The 20,831-nt window shown below is 32.5% G+C and overlaps 4 protein-coding genes and 1 long non-coding RNA gene across 7 annotated transcripts; 3 read left to right on the top strand and 2 right to left on the bottom strand.

Moving 5' to 3' along the window:
* Window positions 1-6: 6 nt before the first annotated feature.
* Window positions 7-4,325, top strand: LOC111369855. 2 transcript variants are annotated; one of them, XR_002698297.1, is made up of 3 exons: window positions 7-100; window positions 1,478-1,602; window positions 4,213-4,325. It is a non-coding gene; the product is annotated as an uncharacterized LOC111369855 (long non-coding RNA). The 2 variants fall into 2 exon arrangements; XR_002698296.1 differs by lacking the exon at window positions 4,213-4,325 and having other exon boundaries at window positions 1,478-1,975.
* A 4,263-nt stretch (window positions 4,326-8,588) lies between these two features.
* On the top strand, window positions 8,589-9,480 carry LOC111369854. The gene has a single exon (XM_022991548.1). The coding sequence runs from the start codon at window positions 8,692-8,694 to the stop codon at window positions 9,214-9,216; it is 525 nt and encodes a 174-aa protein (XP_022847316.1). The 5' UTR covers window positions 8,589-8,691; the 3' UTR covers window positions 9,217-9,480.
* A 1,687-nt stretch (window positions 9,481-11,167) lies between these two features.
* LOC111369128 (probable pectinesterase 29) lies at window positions 11,168-12,109 on the bottom strand. Its single transcript, XM_022990609.1, has one exon. It carries the CDS (start codon window positions 12,107-12,109, stop codon window positions 11,168-11,170), a length of 942 nt encoding a protein of 313 aa, XP_022846377.1.
* A 1,748-nt stretch (window positions 12,110-13,857) lies between these two features.
* On the top strand, window positions 13,858-17,317 carry LOC111369853 (U1 small nuclear ribonucleoprotein A-like). Its single transcript, XM_022991547.1, has 2 exons — window positions 13,858-14,315; window positions 16,827-17,317. The coding sequence occupies exons 1-2, from the start codon at window positions 14,283-14,285 to the stop codon at window positions 17,115-17,117; spliced, it is 324 nt and encodes a 107-aa protein (XP_022847315.1). The 5' UTR covers window positions 13,858-14,282; the 3' UTR covers window positions 17,118-17,317.
* Window positions 17,318-17,959: 642 nt separating this feature from the next.
* Window positions 17,960-20,240, bottom strand: LOC111369852 (mediator of RNA polymerase II transcription subunit 28-like). Of its 2 annotated transcripts, none has more exons than XM_022991545.1 (4): window positions 20,102-20,240; window positions 19,523-19,731; window positions 18,359-18,471; window positions 17,960-18,269 (listed from the first exon to the last, which is right to left on the bottom strand). In XM_022991545.1, the coding sequence occupies exons 2-4, from the start codon at window positions 19,692-19,694 to the stop codon at window positions 18,135-18,137; spliced, it is 420 nt and encodes a 139-aa protein (XP_022847313.1). In that variant the 5' UTR covers window positions 19,695-19,731; window positions 20,102-20,240; the 3' UTR covers window positions 17,960-18,134. The 2 variants fall into 2 exon arrangements, with proteins under 2 accessions (XP_022847313.1, XP_022847314.1); XM_022991546.1 differs by having other exon boundaries at window positions 20,052-20,224.
* Between the last annotated feature and the right edge of the window lie 591 nt (window positions 20,241-20,831).

The following is a 20,831-nucleotide window of genomic DNA, read 5'->3' as shown; positions in this document are numbered from 1 at the left end:
TTCCTTTGGGACCAGAGGAGCTAAGCAAAATCCTAAGAAGAAGTCTCTGGATACATTGATTAAAAGACTCAAAGACGTAAACTGAAATCACAAAAATTCTGTATGTTCAATGTACTGATTGATGTTCATGCTCTAGTTGGTTTATTACTTCATAGTTTTCATTACAAATATAGTCTGCCATTTTTCGTTTGTATTAATCTCATATTTTTGCACATTCTTTCTGTAGTCAATTCTTTAAAGACTTGTTGATCTTTAACTTCTAAATTATTTCTGAGCTTCAATAAGGTATTTGACGAACCTCTATCTTGATGAGTACAAGTTTGACCAAGTAGCTCTGATATTGACTTGATTTTCGCGTTTTATAGAGGTTTTAGATATTATTGGTTGCTTGTGTTTCCACGTGATGATATTTATTTGGTGCCTTGTTTCTCCATTATTTCTTTCTTCATGATTCTCTTTTGACTTGCGCAATGGGACTCAATTCATGATCAGTTGGTTTCTTTCAATTGATGCATGGTATTCATTTTAAGATTTTAGGTTGTTAGTTCGCTGAGTTAGTTCGGTTTGAGATTTATTGATGTCCTGAATAAAACTTCATGTACTTAGACCTTATGTTCTCTTTCTTTTTTGCCACTTTAGAATGAAAATTAAGGAGTTTTGACTGGCAAGATCGATGACTTTGATTGAGGATACCTGAGATTATGTTCCTTTTCCATAGCATGTCCTGAACTACATGTTCCCTACTTTAATTAGGAAAAGGAAGATTATAACTAGAAACTAGTGGAAGAGTCCATTTATTGAATGGTAAGTAGTACAAGTGACTGATCGAGGCCAGAAATAGACCTAGATCAAAATAATCCCACCTTTGAAACACTTTGGTTGTGCTCTTGGATTTCCGGGTCTGATTTTGAACTTTCCTTTCTCATGCACAGCTATGTTTGTTGTATAATTTTCTTTGAATCAACTAGTGATATGTCGAAATAGAATCTTCAAGTGGAGGGGTTTGTTGCACCATAAGATCATGATACAGGCTTCCGAATTGGGAAGCCCAACAATAGTCATATGTAAAGTCACACACCTCATTAAGATCATATTGGCATATACTCAGAATTGGTGAAGAGAATCTATGAGAATGGTTCTTGAACATGGTTCCGATTCAGAAGATCGCTGAATTCACAAGTTTGGTCGAACAAGTGAAGACTAAAGGTGATCTAATTCCATCTTTATTCCTTGTTAGAGGGAGAGAAGCAAACTGCGCATGGACAACTCAACATTCATGACAACTGGATGAAACAGTTGACTGCCAAAAATATATGCAAGAAATATCTGTGCTTACCAGTCATAACTGTCTATATCTATTCAATCCTTTCGATTCTGATAAAAAAAAGCTCATAAAGTGGATTTCTCACCCTAACCCCCATGGCTTGGATAACTACTAATTTTTCCTCTCTGCGCTTGTGCTCTGTGTTTCTGGCAGGGACGAAACTTAGGTTCGGCATTATGATTTTCCAGTGAGTCTTCTTTCTAAGGGGGCAGCAGTGTATTGTTTGAACAGAGCTGAGTGGATACAGTGGAGACTTGTGTACTCTTCTTGAATCAGATGTAAGTTTATATATATATATACCAGTCGTTGCCACGTGCGTTGCACAAATTTTGTATTTATCGTGCTTTTATTAGCGCAAAAATTGTAGATTTTCCAAAACTTGTTGAAGATAATCCATTTTTGGTTAGTTTTCTTAACTGAATATAAGAAATGATGTAATGATTTTCTTTTATCTTAGGTTGTACATGTTTTAGGAGCTTATCTGCAGCTCATTTCTTGTATGTTTCTTATGCTAAAGTGTTTATTTAGTCGTTCCCAAATTCTATTGTTAGTTAAGCTGCTTTCAATTGCAAAAAAAGAAGTAGATTGAGGGATGGAAGCAAGTATTCAACTTTCGTTAAGGAATCAGTAGTACATCTTTTTATATTTGAACCTGAATGTGTTAAACAAATTCTTTTTATTTCTTTGTCTTTTTTTCTCCGCATCATTGTGGAATCATATTTTCCATGATTATTGTAGGTAATGCAAATACAGTATCTTACTTCAAATAAAGGATTAATGATAGAATGAATATAAGTTCCTTTGATACTTCAATAGATGCAACCTGAAAATTTGCATGATACAAATTATAATGATTATTGCAATATTCCTTGGACAATTTAGTTATAGAAAAGATATTGAAGATAACATATTTATCCTTCAAGTATATTCTATCATTGTTACTATTTTGCATACCTTAGATTCTACTTATATATAAGTTTAAGTTGCAATTTCAATTCATGTCTATATTGAAAAGTTGATTTTCAATTGTGAAAATGTTGTTGGTTTTTTAACGAAATGTTTTTATTCTAAAATCCAAATACCTTATAGAATCAAATTACACATTGTTAGCTTTAGGTGATTTTGAATTGTTGTACAAATGCTTCTTCCAATATTTTATTTAAGTAATGATAAATTAGTTATCATCTATTGTTAGCCTTATCTAAGTGTTAATTATTCTATAAATTCTTCTTGTATTAACTGATTTACTTACATAAGTTAGTTGTTCTCTATCATTACATATTTTTACTAACTGATTTATTCAAATAATATATAAATGTTAACTCTATAACTAAACTAATTGCAAATGAAATTAAATGCAGTTGCTACCTTATTGAAGAACAAATAAATCTAAAAAAGATTTGTCTTTATTTGTGCTCACCTTCTATGTCAATCACGTTTAATAATTTATTAATTTTTTCTTCATCTATTTAAAGTTATTATTATTATATATATTTATCTCTTTCTTCCGTTTATCGTCTCTCTCAGTTCTTCTCAACAATTATCTAAAAATCGTGGAGATTGCCAATTGAGAACTACTTGTGAGGGATGTCCAAATACTACTATAACAACTTCAATTATTTAGCCATTTGCACCTAAAAAAATCACTATTATGACGAGAACAAAAACAATACTTCTATATGAGCAGTACGTACTTGAATGAGTCGTAATTGGATTGCCTCTTGAGGCTATTGATACAAGCAGATCAACAACTCGTCGCTTCGTTTGCCACTTGGTGCCGGAATTACTTTGACATAGCACCATATTTGCTTCAATAGACTTCTTAAATTCTTCAAGATGAGCAATAGCTTCCTAACCAAAAATAAGCATCATTGACAGAAGAAAATAAGTATCTCATCTAACGGAAACAACATGCTATAACATAACCAATCGAAGAACCCATGGCATCAACATGAACCCAGTAAAAAAAGTCACCATAAGAGTAGAATCGTATCTCAACAGCTGCTTGCTATGATAATCAGAGGGCCACATTTCATCTACCAAGATGAAATCTTAACCTCTCAACATTGCTGGTGACTATGATCAAAATCATGAGACCTACTTCAACAAGAAAGAGACAATACAAAGTAAACACAGAAACTAATTATGAGCTAATTTGTAAATAACTCCACACATAATGCATTTCAAATTGGTATTTAACAAACAGAAACAAAACCAATTTGCTTTGCAAGACTCCTAGTCATCCGCTCTAATGAGTTTACAGTCAGTTCCCCACACTAAACATGATTTGAAATGTTATAATAAACATGACTTTTTATTTTTTTAGTTTACCTTTGATGTATAATATAAATGTATACATTCATACATAAGAAACAAATAAGAAAATAGCTTAAAAAAAAAAATCTCTCCACACTGTGCGGAGAGATCAATTAATCTAGATTTTGTTCCAAGTTGTATAAAAAATGCATATTTTCCTTTCAACCATTGATTGATTTATTCAAGGTAGTTGAGGAGGTGTATGAATTTAAATATCTCTTTCTACTCCCCTTTTTTCTCGACAAAAAATTTGCTGGTTGTAATGGTCAATAGTGTTTTCTTCGGATTTTTTTTATGGAATTGATTTAGATTTTTTTTTAAGTTGTATAAAAAATGCATATTTTCCTTTCCACCAGAGTGAGTTTGTTGCAAAGTTGAATGAATTATATTTATTTGTTTTGCAGAGAGGTAGTTTTCGCCTTTGGTAAGTAAATATAGATTTTTGATATGAATTGAATGAATGTTGATTCCATTTGATTGTGTAGTTCTACGTCTACAAGATTTTTTTTAGAGGGGTATTATCATTTTGTTTTAATCGTTGCTGAAAGATTAATGATTTTATTTTGTTTTAGGAGGCAGGACAAGAATTATTGCAAAAGATGCTCTAATGGATCACTTGGGTTGGAAAAAGGCCCATGTCTTCAGTCATTCATTCAAGTTGGTGAGTTCTGATTTTGAATTTTTAATGATGTTTGATTTATTTATTTTGATTTTTTATTTTTTTTGTTGTTGAAAGGTAAATAGCGTACATTTCTTGTTTGTGATCCCTGATTTTTAGTGGTGAGATATTCTTTGAACATAAACTATGCAAGCATGCGATTTCAATTGTAAAACCCCAAATTTAAAACCAACCTACTGATAAACAATTCGACTTCGACTTGTTTTAGCTCATTGATGTTATCTCGGTGGTTAGTCAAATAAGTACCATAATTAAATACCCTAGTGAAAAAATATGCTAAAACAATTATCAGTTGTGTGTGGACGTGTTTCTTGTTTAGGTTGTATAATTAATTATTTTCCTAAAAAGTATTGCTTGATCTTAGTTCGGTAAATTGACGTTAATTTGGTAAATTCATTCTTGTTGGAATACTGAGAATGTATTGCTTTAGTGTGATCTTTGATGTTAATTTGACGAATTCATTTTTGTTGAAATACTGAACATTTAGTTTTGCTAATTTTTTTGTGGATATTTAAAAATAATAATTATTTTTTTATTAAACTATTTTCTTGTTTGTTTCTTATGTTGGAATGTATACATATATATTATATATCAAAGGTAAACTAAAAAAAATAAAAAATCAAATAGTTTGAATTTACGAAAACCAAAGAGAATAAAAAAGAAAGAGAAATAGGGAAAATATCTAAGCCCAGTGCGTGCGGAGCATTCGAAGAGTTTGGAGATATCTTGACATTAGTGAAAAACTATGGTGATCTAAAAATATAAAAAACCAAATAGGTAAAACGAAAAAAAAAAAGAAACCAAGAGCTGAGACTTTGGAGAGTTTCTCCAGAGAGTGTAGAGAAACATCTCCAAACTCTTTGGAGAGTTTTTTTCCAAACTCTCTTCAAAAATAGATCAATTGATTTCTCCGCACAGTGCGAAGAGATTTTTTTTTTTTTTTTGCTAAGCTATTTTTTTATTTGTTTTTTATGTAGGAATGTATACATATATATTATATATCAAAGGTAAACTAAAAAAATAAAAAATCAAATGGTTTAAATTTAAGAAAATCAAAGAGAATAAAAAGAAAGAGAAACGTGGAAAAATAATCTAGTTCCGGAGAGTTTGGAGATTGTTTGACATTGGTGAAAAAATATGGTAATATGAAAAAAAAAAAAAAGTTTCTCCAAACTCTCTTGAGAGAGTGGACTCCCAGGAGAGTTTGGAGTAAGCTCTTCGGAGAGTTTGGAGAAACTCGGCGCACAGTGCGGAGAGAGTTGATCTTTCCGCATAGTTCGGAGAGATCTCTCCGCACAGTGCTGAGTGACCAAACTCCGCACTTTCCTTCCACGAAGTGCGGAGCAATTTTTTTTTTTGTTATTTTTTTTAAGTATTAACAATAAAATTAGCAAAACTAAATGTTTGGTATTTCAACAAAAATGAATTTACCAAATTAACATCAAAGATCACACTAAAGTAATACTTCCTCGGTATTCCAACAAAAATGAATTTACCAAATTAACGTCAATTTACCCAATTAAGATCAGACAATATTTTTTAGGAAAATAATTAATTATACAGTCTAAACAAGAAACACGCCCACACACAACTGATAATTGTTTTAGCATATTTTTTCATCTGGGTATTTAACTATGCTACTTATTTGATTAACCACCGAGATATCATCAATGAGTTAAAACAAGTCGAAGTCGAATTGTTTACCGATAGATTGGTTTTAAATTTGTGGTTTTACAACTGAAATCGCGTGCGTGCGTAGTTTATGTTCTGAGAATATTTCACCACTAAAAATCAAGGAATTTTGATATATAATCACAAATTATAAATGTACGCTATTTACCTTTCAACAACAAAAATGAAAATCAAACATCATTAAAAATTCAAAATTAGAACTCACCAACTTGAATGAATGACTGAAGACATGGGCCTTTTTCCAACCAAAGTGATCCATTAGAACATCTTTTGCCATAATTCTTGTCTTGCCTCATAAAACAAAATAAAATCCTTAATCTTCCGGCAACGATTAAAACGGAATGATAATACCACTCTAAAAAAATCTTACAGGCGTAGAACCTCACAGTCAAATAGAACCAACATTCATTCAATTCATAGCAAAAATCTATATTTACTTACCAAAGGCGAAAACTACCTCTGCAAAACAAAGAATTATAATTAATTCAACTTTGCAACAAACTCACTCTGGTGGAAAGGAAAATATGCATTTTTTTTTTATATAATTTGGAACAAAATCTAAATCAATTCCATAAAAAAAATTCGAAGAAAACACTACTAACCATTACAATCAGCAATTTTTTTTTAGAAGAAAGGGGAGTAGAAAGAGATATTTAAATTCATACACCTCTTCAACTACCTTGAGTAAATCAATCAATGGTCGAAAGGAAAATATGCATGTTTTATACAACTTGGAACAAAACCTAAATCAATTCCGAAAAAAAAAAAATACGAAAAAAATACTACTAATTATTACAGCCAGCAATTTTTTTTTTTTTTTTTTTTTTAGAGGAGAGGGGAGTAGAAAGAGATATTTAAATTCATACACATCTTCAACTGCCTTAAGTAAATCAATCAATAGCAATTGTTGTACCTGAAAATAAGGAGTATGGTCGTCGAAAATAAGGAGCAAAAATCGGGATGGACGTGAGCTGAAGAAGAGAAAGAAAGAAGGAAAAAAAAAATAACTTCAACATTGAAAAGTAGGAAAAATATATAGACAAAAATGACGTCATTTTCTTCTCTCTTGTATTGTAATTTGGGATTCATTTACCGTTCCATCAAAAGTGGCAACTTGTTGAGCTTTTTAAGAGAAGTTAGATATATATAGATTTGAAATTAGACATGTCTCCACTGTATAATGAAAAAATTTAACAATTTATAAATAATTTACAAATTTTGCATGATGAAAGCTAAAGTTAGACGTTTACGGCGCGTTTGATGGCCAATATATTTCTTGGAAAATGTGTTTTTTCCACTTAAATTTCCATTTTTGTGCTATTTGGTGACTTTTTTTTAATGGAAAACATTTTACTACTTTTGATCACGTGATCATATTTTTCCTTGGGAATAAAATTTTATTTTTCAAGGAATTCACTTTCCGTCTCTCATCTTTCCACTTTCTCATCTTCCTATCAATAAAAATCGTACAAGGATAATATTTTTTTTAAGTTAAAAATTAAATCAATCAAATACATTTAATTGACAATTTTCATGTAAATAAGTTTTAGACAATTGAATTACTTAGAATGTTTTTTCTTTCCATGCAAATTCTATACTTGCAATCAAACGTACATTTAAAGTACGAGTTTTTAACATTTTCAAAAGAAAAATTTGTGGAAGGGATTATTTTTCATTTTGTTCTCTACCATATTAACTTGCTACCATAACCTCTATAAATCAATTTATATAATTTAATAAATATTATTATTCTCAACAAAAATAAATTAAAAGCTTTTGTTAGATATTTTGTGTAAAAACTACTATGAGCTTTTCTTCAAAATATGAATATAGTTGTTACATATTTTTTTCTTTTCTATATCTTAAGATCCCAATATAGTCACATATCATCTCTAATTTTCATCACCAACTTAAAAAAAGGGTATTTAGCCTTCTGGAGTTGAATTCTCCGAAGTGTTTTCTTGGCATGTAACATGCCCCAAGTTTGTTTGTATGATAGAACAATAGATTTAATTTTTGGTATATCATTGGTATAAAAGTCAATTTTTTTTCTTGTTTATATAGTTATTGGAATTCACGAGTAATATCCATTTATTTCTATTGGTCTATAAACATATACGTTATAAACACTCGCCAACCGTAAATTAAAGAGCAATTTGGTAGTGTTTTTAAATACTTCTTCGAAACTAATAAATTTTGAGATTAAAAATTATTTTTGAAATTCTTTAAATAAATTTCTGAAAGTTTCTCAAACGACAAAATAAAAATTTATTTATTTACCCATTGTTTGATTTTTTATTATTTTCAAAATACGTTTTTCACTCTATTCTTTTTAACTACACATTTTTCAATAAAATAATATTATATACAAACTCATTTTTTTTTTTAACCTCACATTCTTGTCAATCTATTATTTCAACATGCATTTTTAACCCAAATAAATAAATAAATAAAATTGAGCTCAGTAATGTCTTTTACTCGAGAATTTTGTTGGAATATTCGATTTGGTCAAATAGTCCAAATTCGGGGATTTTGACGAAGAAAATGGATTCGTATATACCACCTAATAGGCCCACAAAACTCAGTTCATTCAAGAAAATCCTCACAAAGTCGCTGTCTTCTCAATTCCCTTTCTTCGACCCGCAAAAATCCCCACAAAAACCGTTGTCGTACCAACAATATGTCAACGATACAGCGAATCTGCATTTTTCTCTCCCTCTTTCTCGCCACCCCACCACCCTTTCTGGCCACCGCAGACGGCGGCAGAACCACTCCTCTGACGGCCTACGATATTCTACAATCGTACGACTTCCCGGTTGGCATCCTTCCAGAGGGCGTGACCCACTATGAAATCAACGGAGCCACCGGAAAGTTCAGCGCGTATTTCGATGGTTCGTGCAGTTTCTCCTTGGAAGGTTCTTATCAATTGAAGTACAAGTCGAAAATCAGTGGGTACATCTCCAAAGACAAGTTGACCAAACTTTCTGGAGTCAGCGTCAAAGTACTTTTCCTTTGGCTTAACATTGACGAGGTCAAGAGAAATGGGGATAAACTTGACTTCTCTGTGGGAATTTTATCTGCTGAATTTGGGATAAATAATTTCTATGAAAGCCCCCGATGCGGGTGTGGATTTAATTGCAAAAGTATTTCTGAGAATCGCCAAAGAGGGGGTATTAGGAGTAATCCCTTCGTATCTTCAATCTAACAGAGGTCAGTTTGTTTCGGGGTTTTTCAGGATGTTAACTTTTTCATCCATCCGTTAAATTTGGAATTACGTATGCTCTTGAATTTAATGTTGAATTCTGTACGTGTTCATAATTTTAATAATACTGGATTTTTCTTTGGTATCTCTGTTGTTTAATGCTCATGTTTATAATATATGTCGAATATTATGGTTTCTGGAATACAGTATTATCTTTCTTATGCCCAGATTGTGGACACAAGGAATAAAGTGTTTGATATCATTAAAGTCTTGAAATTTTTCCCAGCCATGCAGATTAAGAAGATACGTTTTGCAGTTTAAGATCTAGAGTTTTAAAGCTTTGATAATAGTTTAAGATGCAACATTTGCATATGTTGGGGCCATTGATCTGTTTTCATATTTTTAGTACTCCTTGATGACTTTGGCACCTGACCAGAGTACGAACTTGAAATATGGTGGATGAGTTAAATTGGCTTCTTAGGAAGTTCTTTGTGTTTTGGAGGATGTTTTGAGCCCGTTTGATGCGGCTTTTGAAAAGCCAAAAGGTGCTTTTGAAATCCAAACGTAGCTTTTGGAGTCGTTAGGCAAATTTTACGAAAGTGCTTCTTCTACTTAGAAGAGTTTTTAGAGGAAGTTGGTCCAACGTGGGTTCCTCTAAGAGCATTTCTGAAATTGGAAGTTCTTTTAAAAGTTAGTTTCGAAACAAAAATTAAAGTAACTTTTTTCAAAAATTCTTCTACGGGAAGCAAAACCAAAAGCCACACCAAACGGGCCCTTTTTATCTTTGTGATGAAATATGAAATTGCATTTGCTTAGATTACTGGATTGACATTGTAAAGTTTTCTTTGTGAGGCTGGGGTTTGTATCGATTCTTGTGGTAGAGAAATTGATCTGGGATATTGTCACCAGTTTGCCTAAAAGTTATACCTTAGGCACTAATTTAATCCGTCCTATATCACCCTGAATCAAGTTCGGAAATTCATGCCAAGTCCATTCTCTTGGGCCCACCTCTATTTCGAGCATGATCCTACATCATACATGGTCTTTTTCCAAACTCTAGTCCCCTTTTGATGTCTACGTGCAAAGTGTCTATATGTTATTAGAAACTAGAAAGGAGTAGTGAATTGCGGCAAGATATGAATGTTTGGGTGCTAAGTATCCGTGAAACTGATAATTGGAAGCAAAGATGCAATGTAATAGAACTTGCTATGGAAAATTAGGTTTCAGAGAATTCTGCTTGCTGAAAGTATTCAGACATCATATTAGTTGCAATGGGCGAATGGGTATTCCGTGATTGGTTGAGGACTTATTTATAAAGTGACAATATTTTAGGTGCTTTAACCAAGTGGTTTCGTGTAGGTATTTTGGCTCTACTGATAGTGCACAGAGATCTGAGGTCTTGAATTTTGATTTCAGTTACGCTTCTCTTAAAGTTCCATGAAATACTTCCTTTTAACTGTTCTTTGATAAGCACAAAGTATTTTTTCTAATTAGAAGAACTTTTAGATGAAGTTAAAGAAAAGCCTCTTTTAAAATTAGTTTTCAAACACTAATTTAAGGTAACTTTTATATGAAACTTTTATACAAAAAGTATAAGCAATAGAAGTCCTGCCAAACGCCCTGATTATTATGAAGCATGGTAAAGTAAAGCGAACATGAACAGGAAAAAAAAAAGAAAAAAAAAGAATGTATTTATATATCATGAACTTGATGCGAGTATACAAGAATTGTTAAAGAGAGGGGAAAAAAAGAAAAAGAAAAAAGCCTTAGGTATAGGCTTTTTTGACGGAAATTTGACATGATGCTGACATGACAGCACCTTGCTAGCCAGTTTTCCATTTTTTTTAATCTTTTAATGAAAACTCGCCAAGTGTTATTTCTGTAAACTTTCTGTTGAATTTTTCTATACTTCTAGCATTGTGGGGGGTAAAAAAAAAGAATTTAAGAGACGATATTAATGAACAGTTGGTTGCTGTCCAATCCACCTTTCGCTATCAATGTAGGAAATGTCTACGAATGCCATCAACTCATTTGGTCTTAGAGTTTTTACCCAGTTGACCCGTTTTGACGTGTCGTATCCTGGTCCATAACAATGATGCTCAACGAAGGTTAAATTTTTTACATCTTTATCCCAAGAATCCCATCCTTCGGGAAGGATATTGTTGGCCATAAGTGACTTGTAAAAAATAACTCTCGAATATTCTTTCCATGCTCTTCCTAGATATGTCTTTCCTTCAGATTTTCTGATTACTCTACACTTCTTAAATACAAATCCACTTGAATCATTTGGATCATATCTTCCGTGAGCAGCTATGTAGCCTATTTCTGGTGTATTTAGCAATATGCGACATTGTTCATAAATTGATTGACCATTACCAAAGATGAAATCAACGGCTCCCTCGATGGTACATTGGTTAAAGTAGTGCCTACCTCTCTCGTCATACAGTGTGTCCTGGAATCCCAAGAAACTACACTGATAAAAGGCCAATTTATCACCCGCAATCCTTGCTGCTACTGCCCACGACGGGTTATTATTCTTGGGAGGATAATTGAAAGAATTCACAAATTTTATCCCAGACACGAGAGTATTATCAGCCAGAAAACTAATAGTCGGACTAGTTTCTATCGTGCCATTGTCACCCCAAGTAACCGTAGTTCTTCCCACGCCGTCTCCTTTCAAATAGATGAATGGCTTGTCAGAAGGGATTGTTACTTTTTCATTATAGATGCCTTCTTTGATCGAGATTTCAATCCATTGACTGTTATCCGAAGGCACGGCATCAATGGCAGATTGAATGGTGGGAAAGTTATGAGGATTTCCTGGATTCACATAGAGAACTCCATTCGCCAATGTGAAGCAAAGAGAGAGAGCTAGAATATAAACTGAAGCTTTCATTGTTAAAAGTGATATATATTTGCTTATGAACGAACGTTCGTGTGCGTGTATTTTTCTGTTCTGTAATCTGCCTGAACGTTAATGAACTTTCTTTGTGATTTGTGTACGTGGGTTGGTGTATTTATATTATAATGCATGGGATTTGCCTTGTCGAAGAAGAAGAATTCTAATTGTATTGAACTAGTTTAGCAGTTGATGTATTTAAAGTTTAATGCAATTCCAGAATCCAATCCCAGTCGTATGAGAACAGTGACTTAAAATTTAACTTTAATTAGGATTTGGAATTGGACCCTGTTTTTCTAATTGAGATTTTTAGGATAATTTAACAAATAAAATCCTGTACGTTGATTATTTACCATAATAATTAACAATACGTTTACGTGTCTTTGTATTATCATTCTCTCAATTCTCAGGTTTATTTGAACTCTATAGGGCACCATCAATTATATTATTTTCTTCTAAAGCTTTGTCGTGATTTGATTTTTCAGAACTGCATTTTTAAATTTATGAAATTTAATGATTTAAATTCTTATCAAGGGTGTGTTTGAGCCCCTATAATTTTGAAAAATTTATTATGGAATAGTAGATTAATGGAGAACGTGTGGTTTAAAAAAATGAAAAGTTTTTTATTTGCGTATAATATTATTTTAATAAAGAATGTGTGGTTAAAATTGAATACTGTCAAAGTAATGCAATAGAATGTAAAATAATGGATAAAAAACATGGGCTAAATGTGTTTTTTATATCGAACTCTATTGTTTGGAATTTGAAAATTAGACCCAGATTTGAATCATGTTTGCAAACGCTTGAATACATTTTGCCTGTTCGGTAGTGATTTTGAGAATTGATTTTTTGACCGTTAAAAGAAAAGTGGGGGTCACTTGTAAGAGAAGAAGTCAAAAATTACGGCTCAAATTGTAAAATAACTATCAAAAAATTAATTTTTGGGGGTGAAAAATCACTCCCAAACAAGGCTTTAATCTACCATATTTGCAAATGGAAAATTTTTATAACCATGACAATATAAGAATACAATTTAAAAATGAACAAATTTGTAATAATAATAATAATACAAAAATCGAATGGTATCCGACTTATGACATATTTTGATAAATAATTGTGATGTATAAATTGAAATTAAAATATATCATAGTCACATATCACTTAAGTGATAAGTCATCGTCATTCGTAAAAACAGGCCATACGACGTATTACCTGATTTTCGAAAAAAGAGAAAAAAGTTAATGGCTGATTGATGAAATTAAAACTTAAACATGATTTTAGGTAATTTTCTCTTTGGAAACAATCATTTACACGACGAATGGTTATTATCTAACAAAAAATGTCATATTATATAGCTGGTCATCACCAAAATTTCATAGGAGTGTTATATTTCAATGATGTCTTTAATTTGTGAAACGAAATTATTTTTGATAAAGTGTAAAAGTTTTAAAATATCGTAACTTTTACCTAAATTATTGTTATCTAAACATTTCAACATCACCAATTAACTCGCATAACTATACGTTACAAAATTACGTGAACTGCGCATGTTCTTTAACTAGTACATTTAGAAAGGCAGACCTGGGCGGTCTCTCATGTTTTATGCTCGAGAAGTTACACAAACGATAATTTAAAAATGAGTGCTATTGATGTCAATTTTCTGAATTTGTCAATATAGGACTTTATAGAAGCCCATTCAAAGATGGCCCAAATTTAAGCCCAATACTCGAAAAATCTAAACGCAACGACATTGAATTTCGCCGCTCGAATTCTCAGTTCGAACCTTTCCGTTCAGTTCACCGGTAGAAGAGACTAAACAGTGGCCATGGCGGAGAATACCCCCAACGACGGCGATGTTCCTCCAAAAATGACTATTTACATTAATAACCTCAACGAAAAAATTAAGCTTGACTGTATTAAGCACATTTATATTTATGCCTGCATTTTTACATGCATTTGGATGCAATTGAATATCTTTTTTAAGTATTTCTGAATGTATTATGTTCTATAGATTGATTATTTCTTTTTAAAATTGAAGAAATCGCTTCACGCTGTGTTTTCGCAATTTGGGAAGATTCCGGAGGTTTTGGCATTCAAAATCCTAAAACACAAGGGGCAAGCTTGGGTGATTTTCGAGGAGGTTTCTTCTGCCATTGATGCACTTCGACATATGCTGCGATTTCATTTCCACGACAAGCCCATGGTACGATCTTTTTGTTGGTAATTGCCTCGAAAGTTAAAAAATGGAGGACTTTTTTTACAAATAATAAAAGGTAATTATTATATGGAAGACTTCTAATTAAAGTTGTGAGTTAAATCTTATAGAATTTGGTCCCCAAATTTAGGTCGGTTTTAAAGTTTTGCACATGACGGAATTCTTATTGATTTAAAGGAGTCTTGTTTGAGTTTAAATTAAACTTATCTACTTAATTATTGATAGTGGATGTATTTCATTGTTATGGGTGTGGCCAGAGATTTGATTTGAGAGGAAAATATTGTGAGCTTAGCATCTTGAAACTTTTCGTGCAAAGGGTAGAAAAGTAGATGTGGTAAAATTCGAGTTTATTTTTTCTTTATAATACTAGGGGATTGGATTGGTGAATAAAATTCTATATAGTAAAAAATTTTGACGATCTGCTTAATTTGTGCATTATATTCTTTATTTTTTCATGTTTGCTAATATTCTCTTGAACAACAAAAAATATTGCTGGTAAATAGAAATAAAGGGAATTGGCGTAAAATTCCCAATACTCCCTGCATTTGATAGTCCTGCTTTCTTTCAGTGATATGTTTTAGTAGCTGACCTGAATGTTGGATTGTATATTATACTAATTTCATTTTCGGTCTGAGTCCAATAACTTTGTGCGTGCTGCCAATTGAATATTATGTTTTACCTGATTTAATCGAGGGTTTGTACCAGAATACGACGGTATTCTGGATAATTTTGCGTCTTATTGAGTCATTGAGAAACTTGATGTCATAATGTTTTCATTGAATACTCATTAGTCATTATCGGGCAATGCACTAATGAGTGAAACTCCCCCCCATTATAAATATGATAAAAGTTAAATATTTGTGATGGGATATTTATTGTAAGATTTCTAGCTGTAATAGATTTTATATTCTTATTCTTGTTTAGAATAGAATTTCCAATTTCTTTTAGATTAGGATTTTATTTTAGTTTCCTTATATTAGTAGAATTAGTGAATAATTTTGCCTATATACACAAAGGCTTTGTACACTTTTTAATTCAATTCAATACAATAACATTATTCCTACTATAGTTTCTAACTTTTTACTTTATTCTTGTTTCAAGAATTTTAATTCCGCTTCCACACCAAAATTAGTATCAAAGCAAGGTTTGCCATTTTATGATGGCTACTTATGGTGGTAGTGGTAAGTATCCTCATGACGATGATCGAAAGAGTGTAACTAGAAATCTTATTATAAATAAATATCCTATTACAAATAACTAACTTTTATTCTATCTATAATAGCATTGTTCTACATTACTACGATAAGGCAAAAAGTAGCTTACTTAACATGAAACATTGAGGGAGAATAATTAGTTATGAAAATCTATTGCTCTACTAAATTTTTATTTGCTTGGTCCTATGTTTCCTATCAGACATCTTGCTTACAGAAAGGTTCATTTGCACCATGTAAAAAACACATTGACCTTTTGTTGCAAGGACGCTAGCAAAGGCCCGACTCATTATGTATTTTGTATAATGAAGGAAGAATCTCTCTTGAGGTGCATTATAATGTTTTTGGTTTAGGTGGCAACTACATATGATCAAAGAAAAATAGACCCAAAAAAAATAAAAATAAAAAAGAGCATATTTCTGATTTGGGCTTGATAGTGCAGACTTATTGTAAATTTTGGGGAAACATATATAAATGGTTTAGACATGGTAAAAGAAGGTCACTGGATGTCCTGGATAGCATCTTTGAACTAGCATTGATGGTACACCTAGAGGAAAGAATCAATTAGAAAGGATTCGGGTCTCTGTGGTTTGACTATGGAATAGTTGTTTGTGGGGTAAGGTAGAAGAAGAGTACATCCTTGTAGCTTCTCCAAATAGGTTTATGATAGGACTGGGTTGAGGAACCTCTGATACTCCGTAGAGAACCCTCTTACTTTATCACTTCGCTATTCCCGTGGGGGGCAAGGTGAAACGTTCTTCTTTCCATGCATTGGGGGTTGCTCCCTAAGAATCAACCTATGGAGTTGCAAATCCACCAAGTACAATGAAATTCATTATGATAAGTTCTTATCAAGATAGGTTCGTTAATGAAGTGCGCTAGCTGGACGCGTTCTTAAGCTCTTAAATAAATTTATTATCTTAACCAGAGCTATACTCTTAAACATCAGGTTGGTATATAGAAATTGAAGCTTGTTGAATCCTGAAAAAGCTTGCTTAAGATCGATCCCCTGAATAATACTTGTAGACTGTAGTATAGAAGAATGTCAAGCTTTTATTAAGGACTCGTTTTTGACATACTAAGCTCAAGTAATGTAATGCTAACCAACTCGTATTTGCTTTATTTTGCCATTCTTGATATTAAACTGCTTTCCTGTACCAATTTTCCCTTTTAGCACTTCTTATTGTCATATATGAAGTTGATGATGTATGTTCAACTATCTACTTTTTATTTATAATTTTTTTTAAGCAAACTTAAATGGTAAGCATCCTCTCTCCAAATTTTGCAGCTTTCTCAAATTCCATATATGGGGGCTATAGCTGCTGTCCAGGAGGCACCATCTCCACCAAATAACATTTTATTTAATCAGAATCTTCCTTCCCAGACGACCCCAATGATGCTGCAAATGCTTTATTGTCAATATCCTGGATTTAAGGAAGTTAGAATGGTGGAAGCAAAACCCGGAATTGCTTTTCTAGAATACGAAAATGAGATGCAATCAACTATTGCAATGCAGGGACTTCAGGGATTCAAGATAACCCAAGACAATCCTTTGTTGATTACCTATGCAAAGAAGTAGACAACGTTTTTGTACTGTTTTGCCCAAGAGAGTGAATGTTTCTCCGTATTTAATCATTATAAGCGGCAGCTTTCCGGTAGTACCTGTGTTGTATTATTACTTTCTCAAATATTATGAGTGTCTATTTTTCAATTCAATATCTTTTTTGTGGTACTTCAGTTTAAGTAATTTTGCTTGTGCTCTAGCCCAGGTACATTGTACGTGCGATTCATCAAGTTTCTTTCATTGGTTATTACAATGGTTAAACATGACCGTCATGAAATTCACATACAGCAAGCTTTTTTATGTTTGAATTACATAAAAGGAAAGTACAATTTTGTGCATTGTGCAGTAGAGTATGCATCTTAATTAACGCTCTTAACTAAATGAATTTGCACCTAAAATTTAAAATAATATGGAACGATAAGGTTAATTGTTTTCTTTCCTGTTTGTAAGACGCATTCAAGCAGAATTCCATGGATATGAAGACGTTATAAAACGCGAAACTTCGACTGTCAACTTACAACGATTAATCTCGTCCAGAAGGATTTCTACTTTTTGCTTCTGTTCCTTATAGAAGAACTTCTTGAAAAAATTGTTTTACATCAACTTCCTTTCAAATCTCTTCTAATCAGACAAAATCAATCTCAAAAAATTATTTAAGGACTAATTTGGCACAACTTTTAAGACACGTCTCACTAATTTTATGATAGTGATTCATTTGGTTCAATGTGACTTCCTCTAGATTAGAAAGCTATTTTAGAAAGTAGTTTCAAACGAAAATGAAGGTAGTTTCATGAAATTCTCTTGCAGAAAGCAAAAGTAAAAGTAAATGCAAACATTATATCAACGGATCCTAAATATGTTCAAAATCGTTTTTAATTTTAGAAGCAGCTTTTAACTTTTCAAAAATCCTGTCAAACGAATAAATTTGAGATTACAATTTCAGTAGTAACAAATACTTGAGTTGAAAATACACCAGTAAGTTATGAAATTAGAAATCAATGGTTCTATCAGCGTTGAGGCATTTTTTTGTAGTTACACTCTTTCCAACTCAGTTTTGTGTTTGTGCAGTTGCTCTTTCAACTCCTCCTTCCACCCTTGAATCAGTCTCTCTTGCTTATTGATAAGCTCAGTCTTTAATTTCAACTCTTCGTCCATCGTAGCAATCTCCTGCAGAGAATATGATATTAAAGCCCGGTCAGTCCTTGGATACTAAAAGTATTATGCATTATGTCGATACGGATTTATCCGCAACTTACCTTCTGAAGGGTTTCTGCTCTGGTGGGCTGATCATCACGTTGTAAACCAATAAAATAGAGCTGAAGCTTTTTGGCCGCCTCCATAAAATCTCTAGCGTGTCTCTCCACATCAACTGAAGCAACCCAAAAATGTTACATTTTTCATTTTTCTCCTTTCTTTTCTTTTGTATTATTCATTAAGTGGTGAAAAGAGGCCAAACAAACAGAACTAGATTAACTAAAATTCCATTCCCATGGGACAATCACCTAGCCATGGACAAATTTACAAGTTTCATAAAAGAACAAATGAGGATGCAGATAGTTGAATAAATTTAACAGGAACTTTGATGTTATTCTCAATTCGATATCAACAGCTCATAAACAGAAATGTTGAAGATAAGTTTTGTAAATTTCGACCTCACAGCACATTGACTATTAAGAATCCATGTTCTTATTTAAGTTTATCAATCAGCGAACAACGACAGCTACTGCAAGTAATGCCCACCAACGTATAACCAAAGGTTTTTCCACTAAATCTGGTCACAAAAGCTCATATTAGAGTTAAATTTGTTTGGAGAACTAATGTTATCGAAATCCCAGTTCATATAATGAAAAGCCACCAGCCTCGACAACAATTTCAGGGGAAAGCACGGGTGCTGAATATTTTGATCAATGCAAAGAATAAGTACCTAAAACACTGTGAATTAATTATGCACGATTCATGTTTTATGAGACGAAATTGAAAACTATGCAAAGCCTAAACGCATTTATAATGGTTCTCTCTAAATGCAAGAGCTACGTCCACTCAATATTTCAACTTTCACTATAACAGTGAGAGGAGTACAAAGTTTTACTCAAGCGTCTCGCACACCAAAATGACACCCTAAATCTCCTTTATATAGAATGAATATTAGGGCTGACTAATGCATGTATAAAGTATGCAATATCTTTCTAATCGAAATTTGCCTAGGTAGGAGCTTCACCCTTGAACTATCAAGCCAGAGGTGCCTACGGCCACCCCGTGAAGAGGATAAATTTAGAATATTATAAGGCTCTACAAAGTCCAACAATTTACTGTTTTCTTGTTTATCCATTCTGGTTAACCACTTTCCCCTTCCCCTATCCGAGAATCCCCCTATTTCGTGCCAATTTGAAAGGGTAATACTAAAAACTAACAGAACTTACTCTGGTGAGAAGGATGCGGAGAACGGTCGATTGCTTGGAGCTCTCTTGCAGGTAAGCATGGTAGCAAAGCAGCCTCCAATGCTACCACGTAAGAGATCATGTCCTCCTTCGTTGTAGGAGGAGACTGCAATTGTGCATCATGCTGCGGCTCGTTCAACTGTCTTTCAGCCATGTCAATCTTTATGAAATTGTCGATTTGAAATCACAAACTGAAAAATACAAACAAATTGGATTAAGTTATATATGCTACAATAGCAACGCAGATGCCAAATACATTTTCAGTTCAATCCACGATGATTGCTGAAGGAAATAAGGGGAAGGGGATTTTCACCGAACACATACAATGCATTACATTGGGAAGGGGTTAAAAATTAACAGTAAGCTTTAAAAAATCACAATAGTCGTAGAATAATCACTTCAATTGAACAGATACGTGAAGTGCACTGTGAAATTGACGAGAAAACTACAAAATCCAAACAAATAAGAAAAACTGCATTCAAACTCCCTTGATCCCACATGCGTAATCCACCTTAATTTAAATTTGTGAACATTTTAATCTTCGGAAAGAAATAAACATACTGAAGATTTGAAAATTTATATTTCTGAATTTCAAGATTGTACGAGGTTCCTCTTATTCCAGAGGAAAGAAGCAATTTTAAGGCAAAGTGCTTGTGCTTGTGCTTGTTACGAGGGAGAGAGGCCAATTGCTCATTTATAGTCGAAAAGTTACCTCTTTGCTAGATGAGGATTTAGCCTTTGTTGGTTTCATCTTTTGCTAAAATTTTAATTTTGATAGTAAAACATTAATTTTAATAATATATTTCGTAAGATTCACAAGTGTTATTCAAATATACACAAGGAAGCTTTTGATAGGATGATCTTATAAGCATACATGATATGATCAATCATTTAAATTGTAATATATCGATCCAGTTAAATCATGAAATATCGGCACTCAGGTGGATCCTACCATCCACTTGTTTATATTCTTACCATCGTGGATGTCGAGATATCATGATTTGAGTTATTCAAATACAAAATATTGTGATTTAAACGACGTGTCTTATCACAAATGCATATAAGACCGTCCTATTTTTCTCTATATATACCCTTCATTTATTGAAAAGTTAAGTTTTAACAAAAGTAAATGAACCCAAACAAATGTAATATATGAGTAAACTTTATTCCACCATGCTATAGTAAGATTACTATTGAGTTTACCGACAAGGTCAACGTTGTCACACGAGGAATGATAAAAAAAAAAAAAAAGTTACTAGAGCAAAGTATATACATGTATTATGAGAATTTT

Source organism: Olea europaea, chromosome 20 (genome assembly GCF_002742605.1).
Source record: "Olea europaea var. sylvestris chromosome 20, O_europaea_v1, whole genome shotgun sequence".
NCBI lineage: Eukaryota > Viridiplantae > Streptophyta > Magnoliopsida > Lamiales > Oleaceae > Olea > Olea europaea.
The sequence above is the reverse complement of the archived record's forward strand: the minus strand, read 5'-3'. Positions and strand labels throughout refer to the sequence as shown.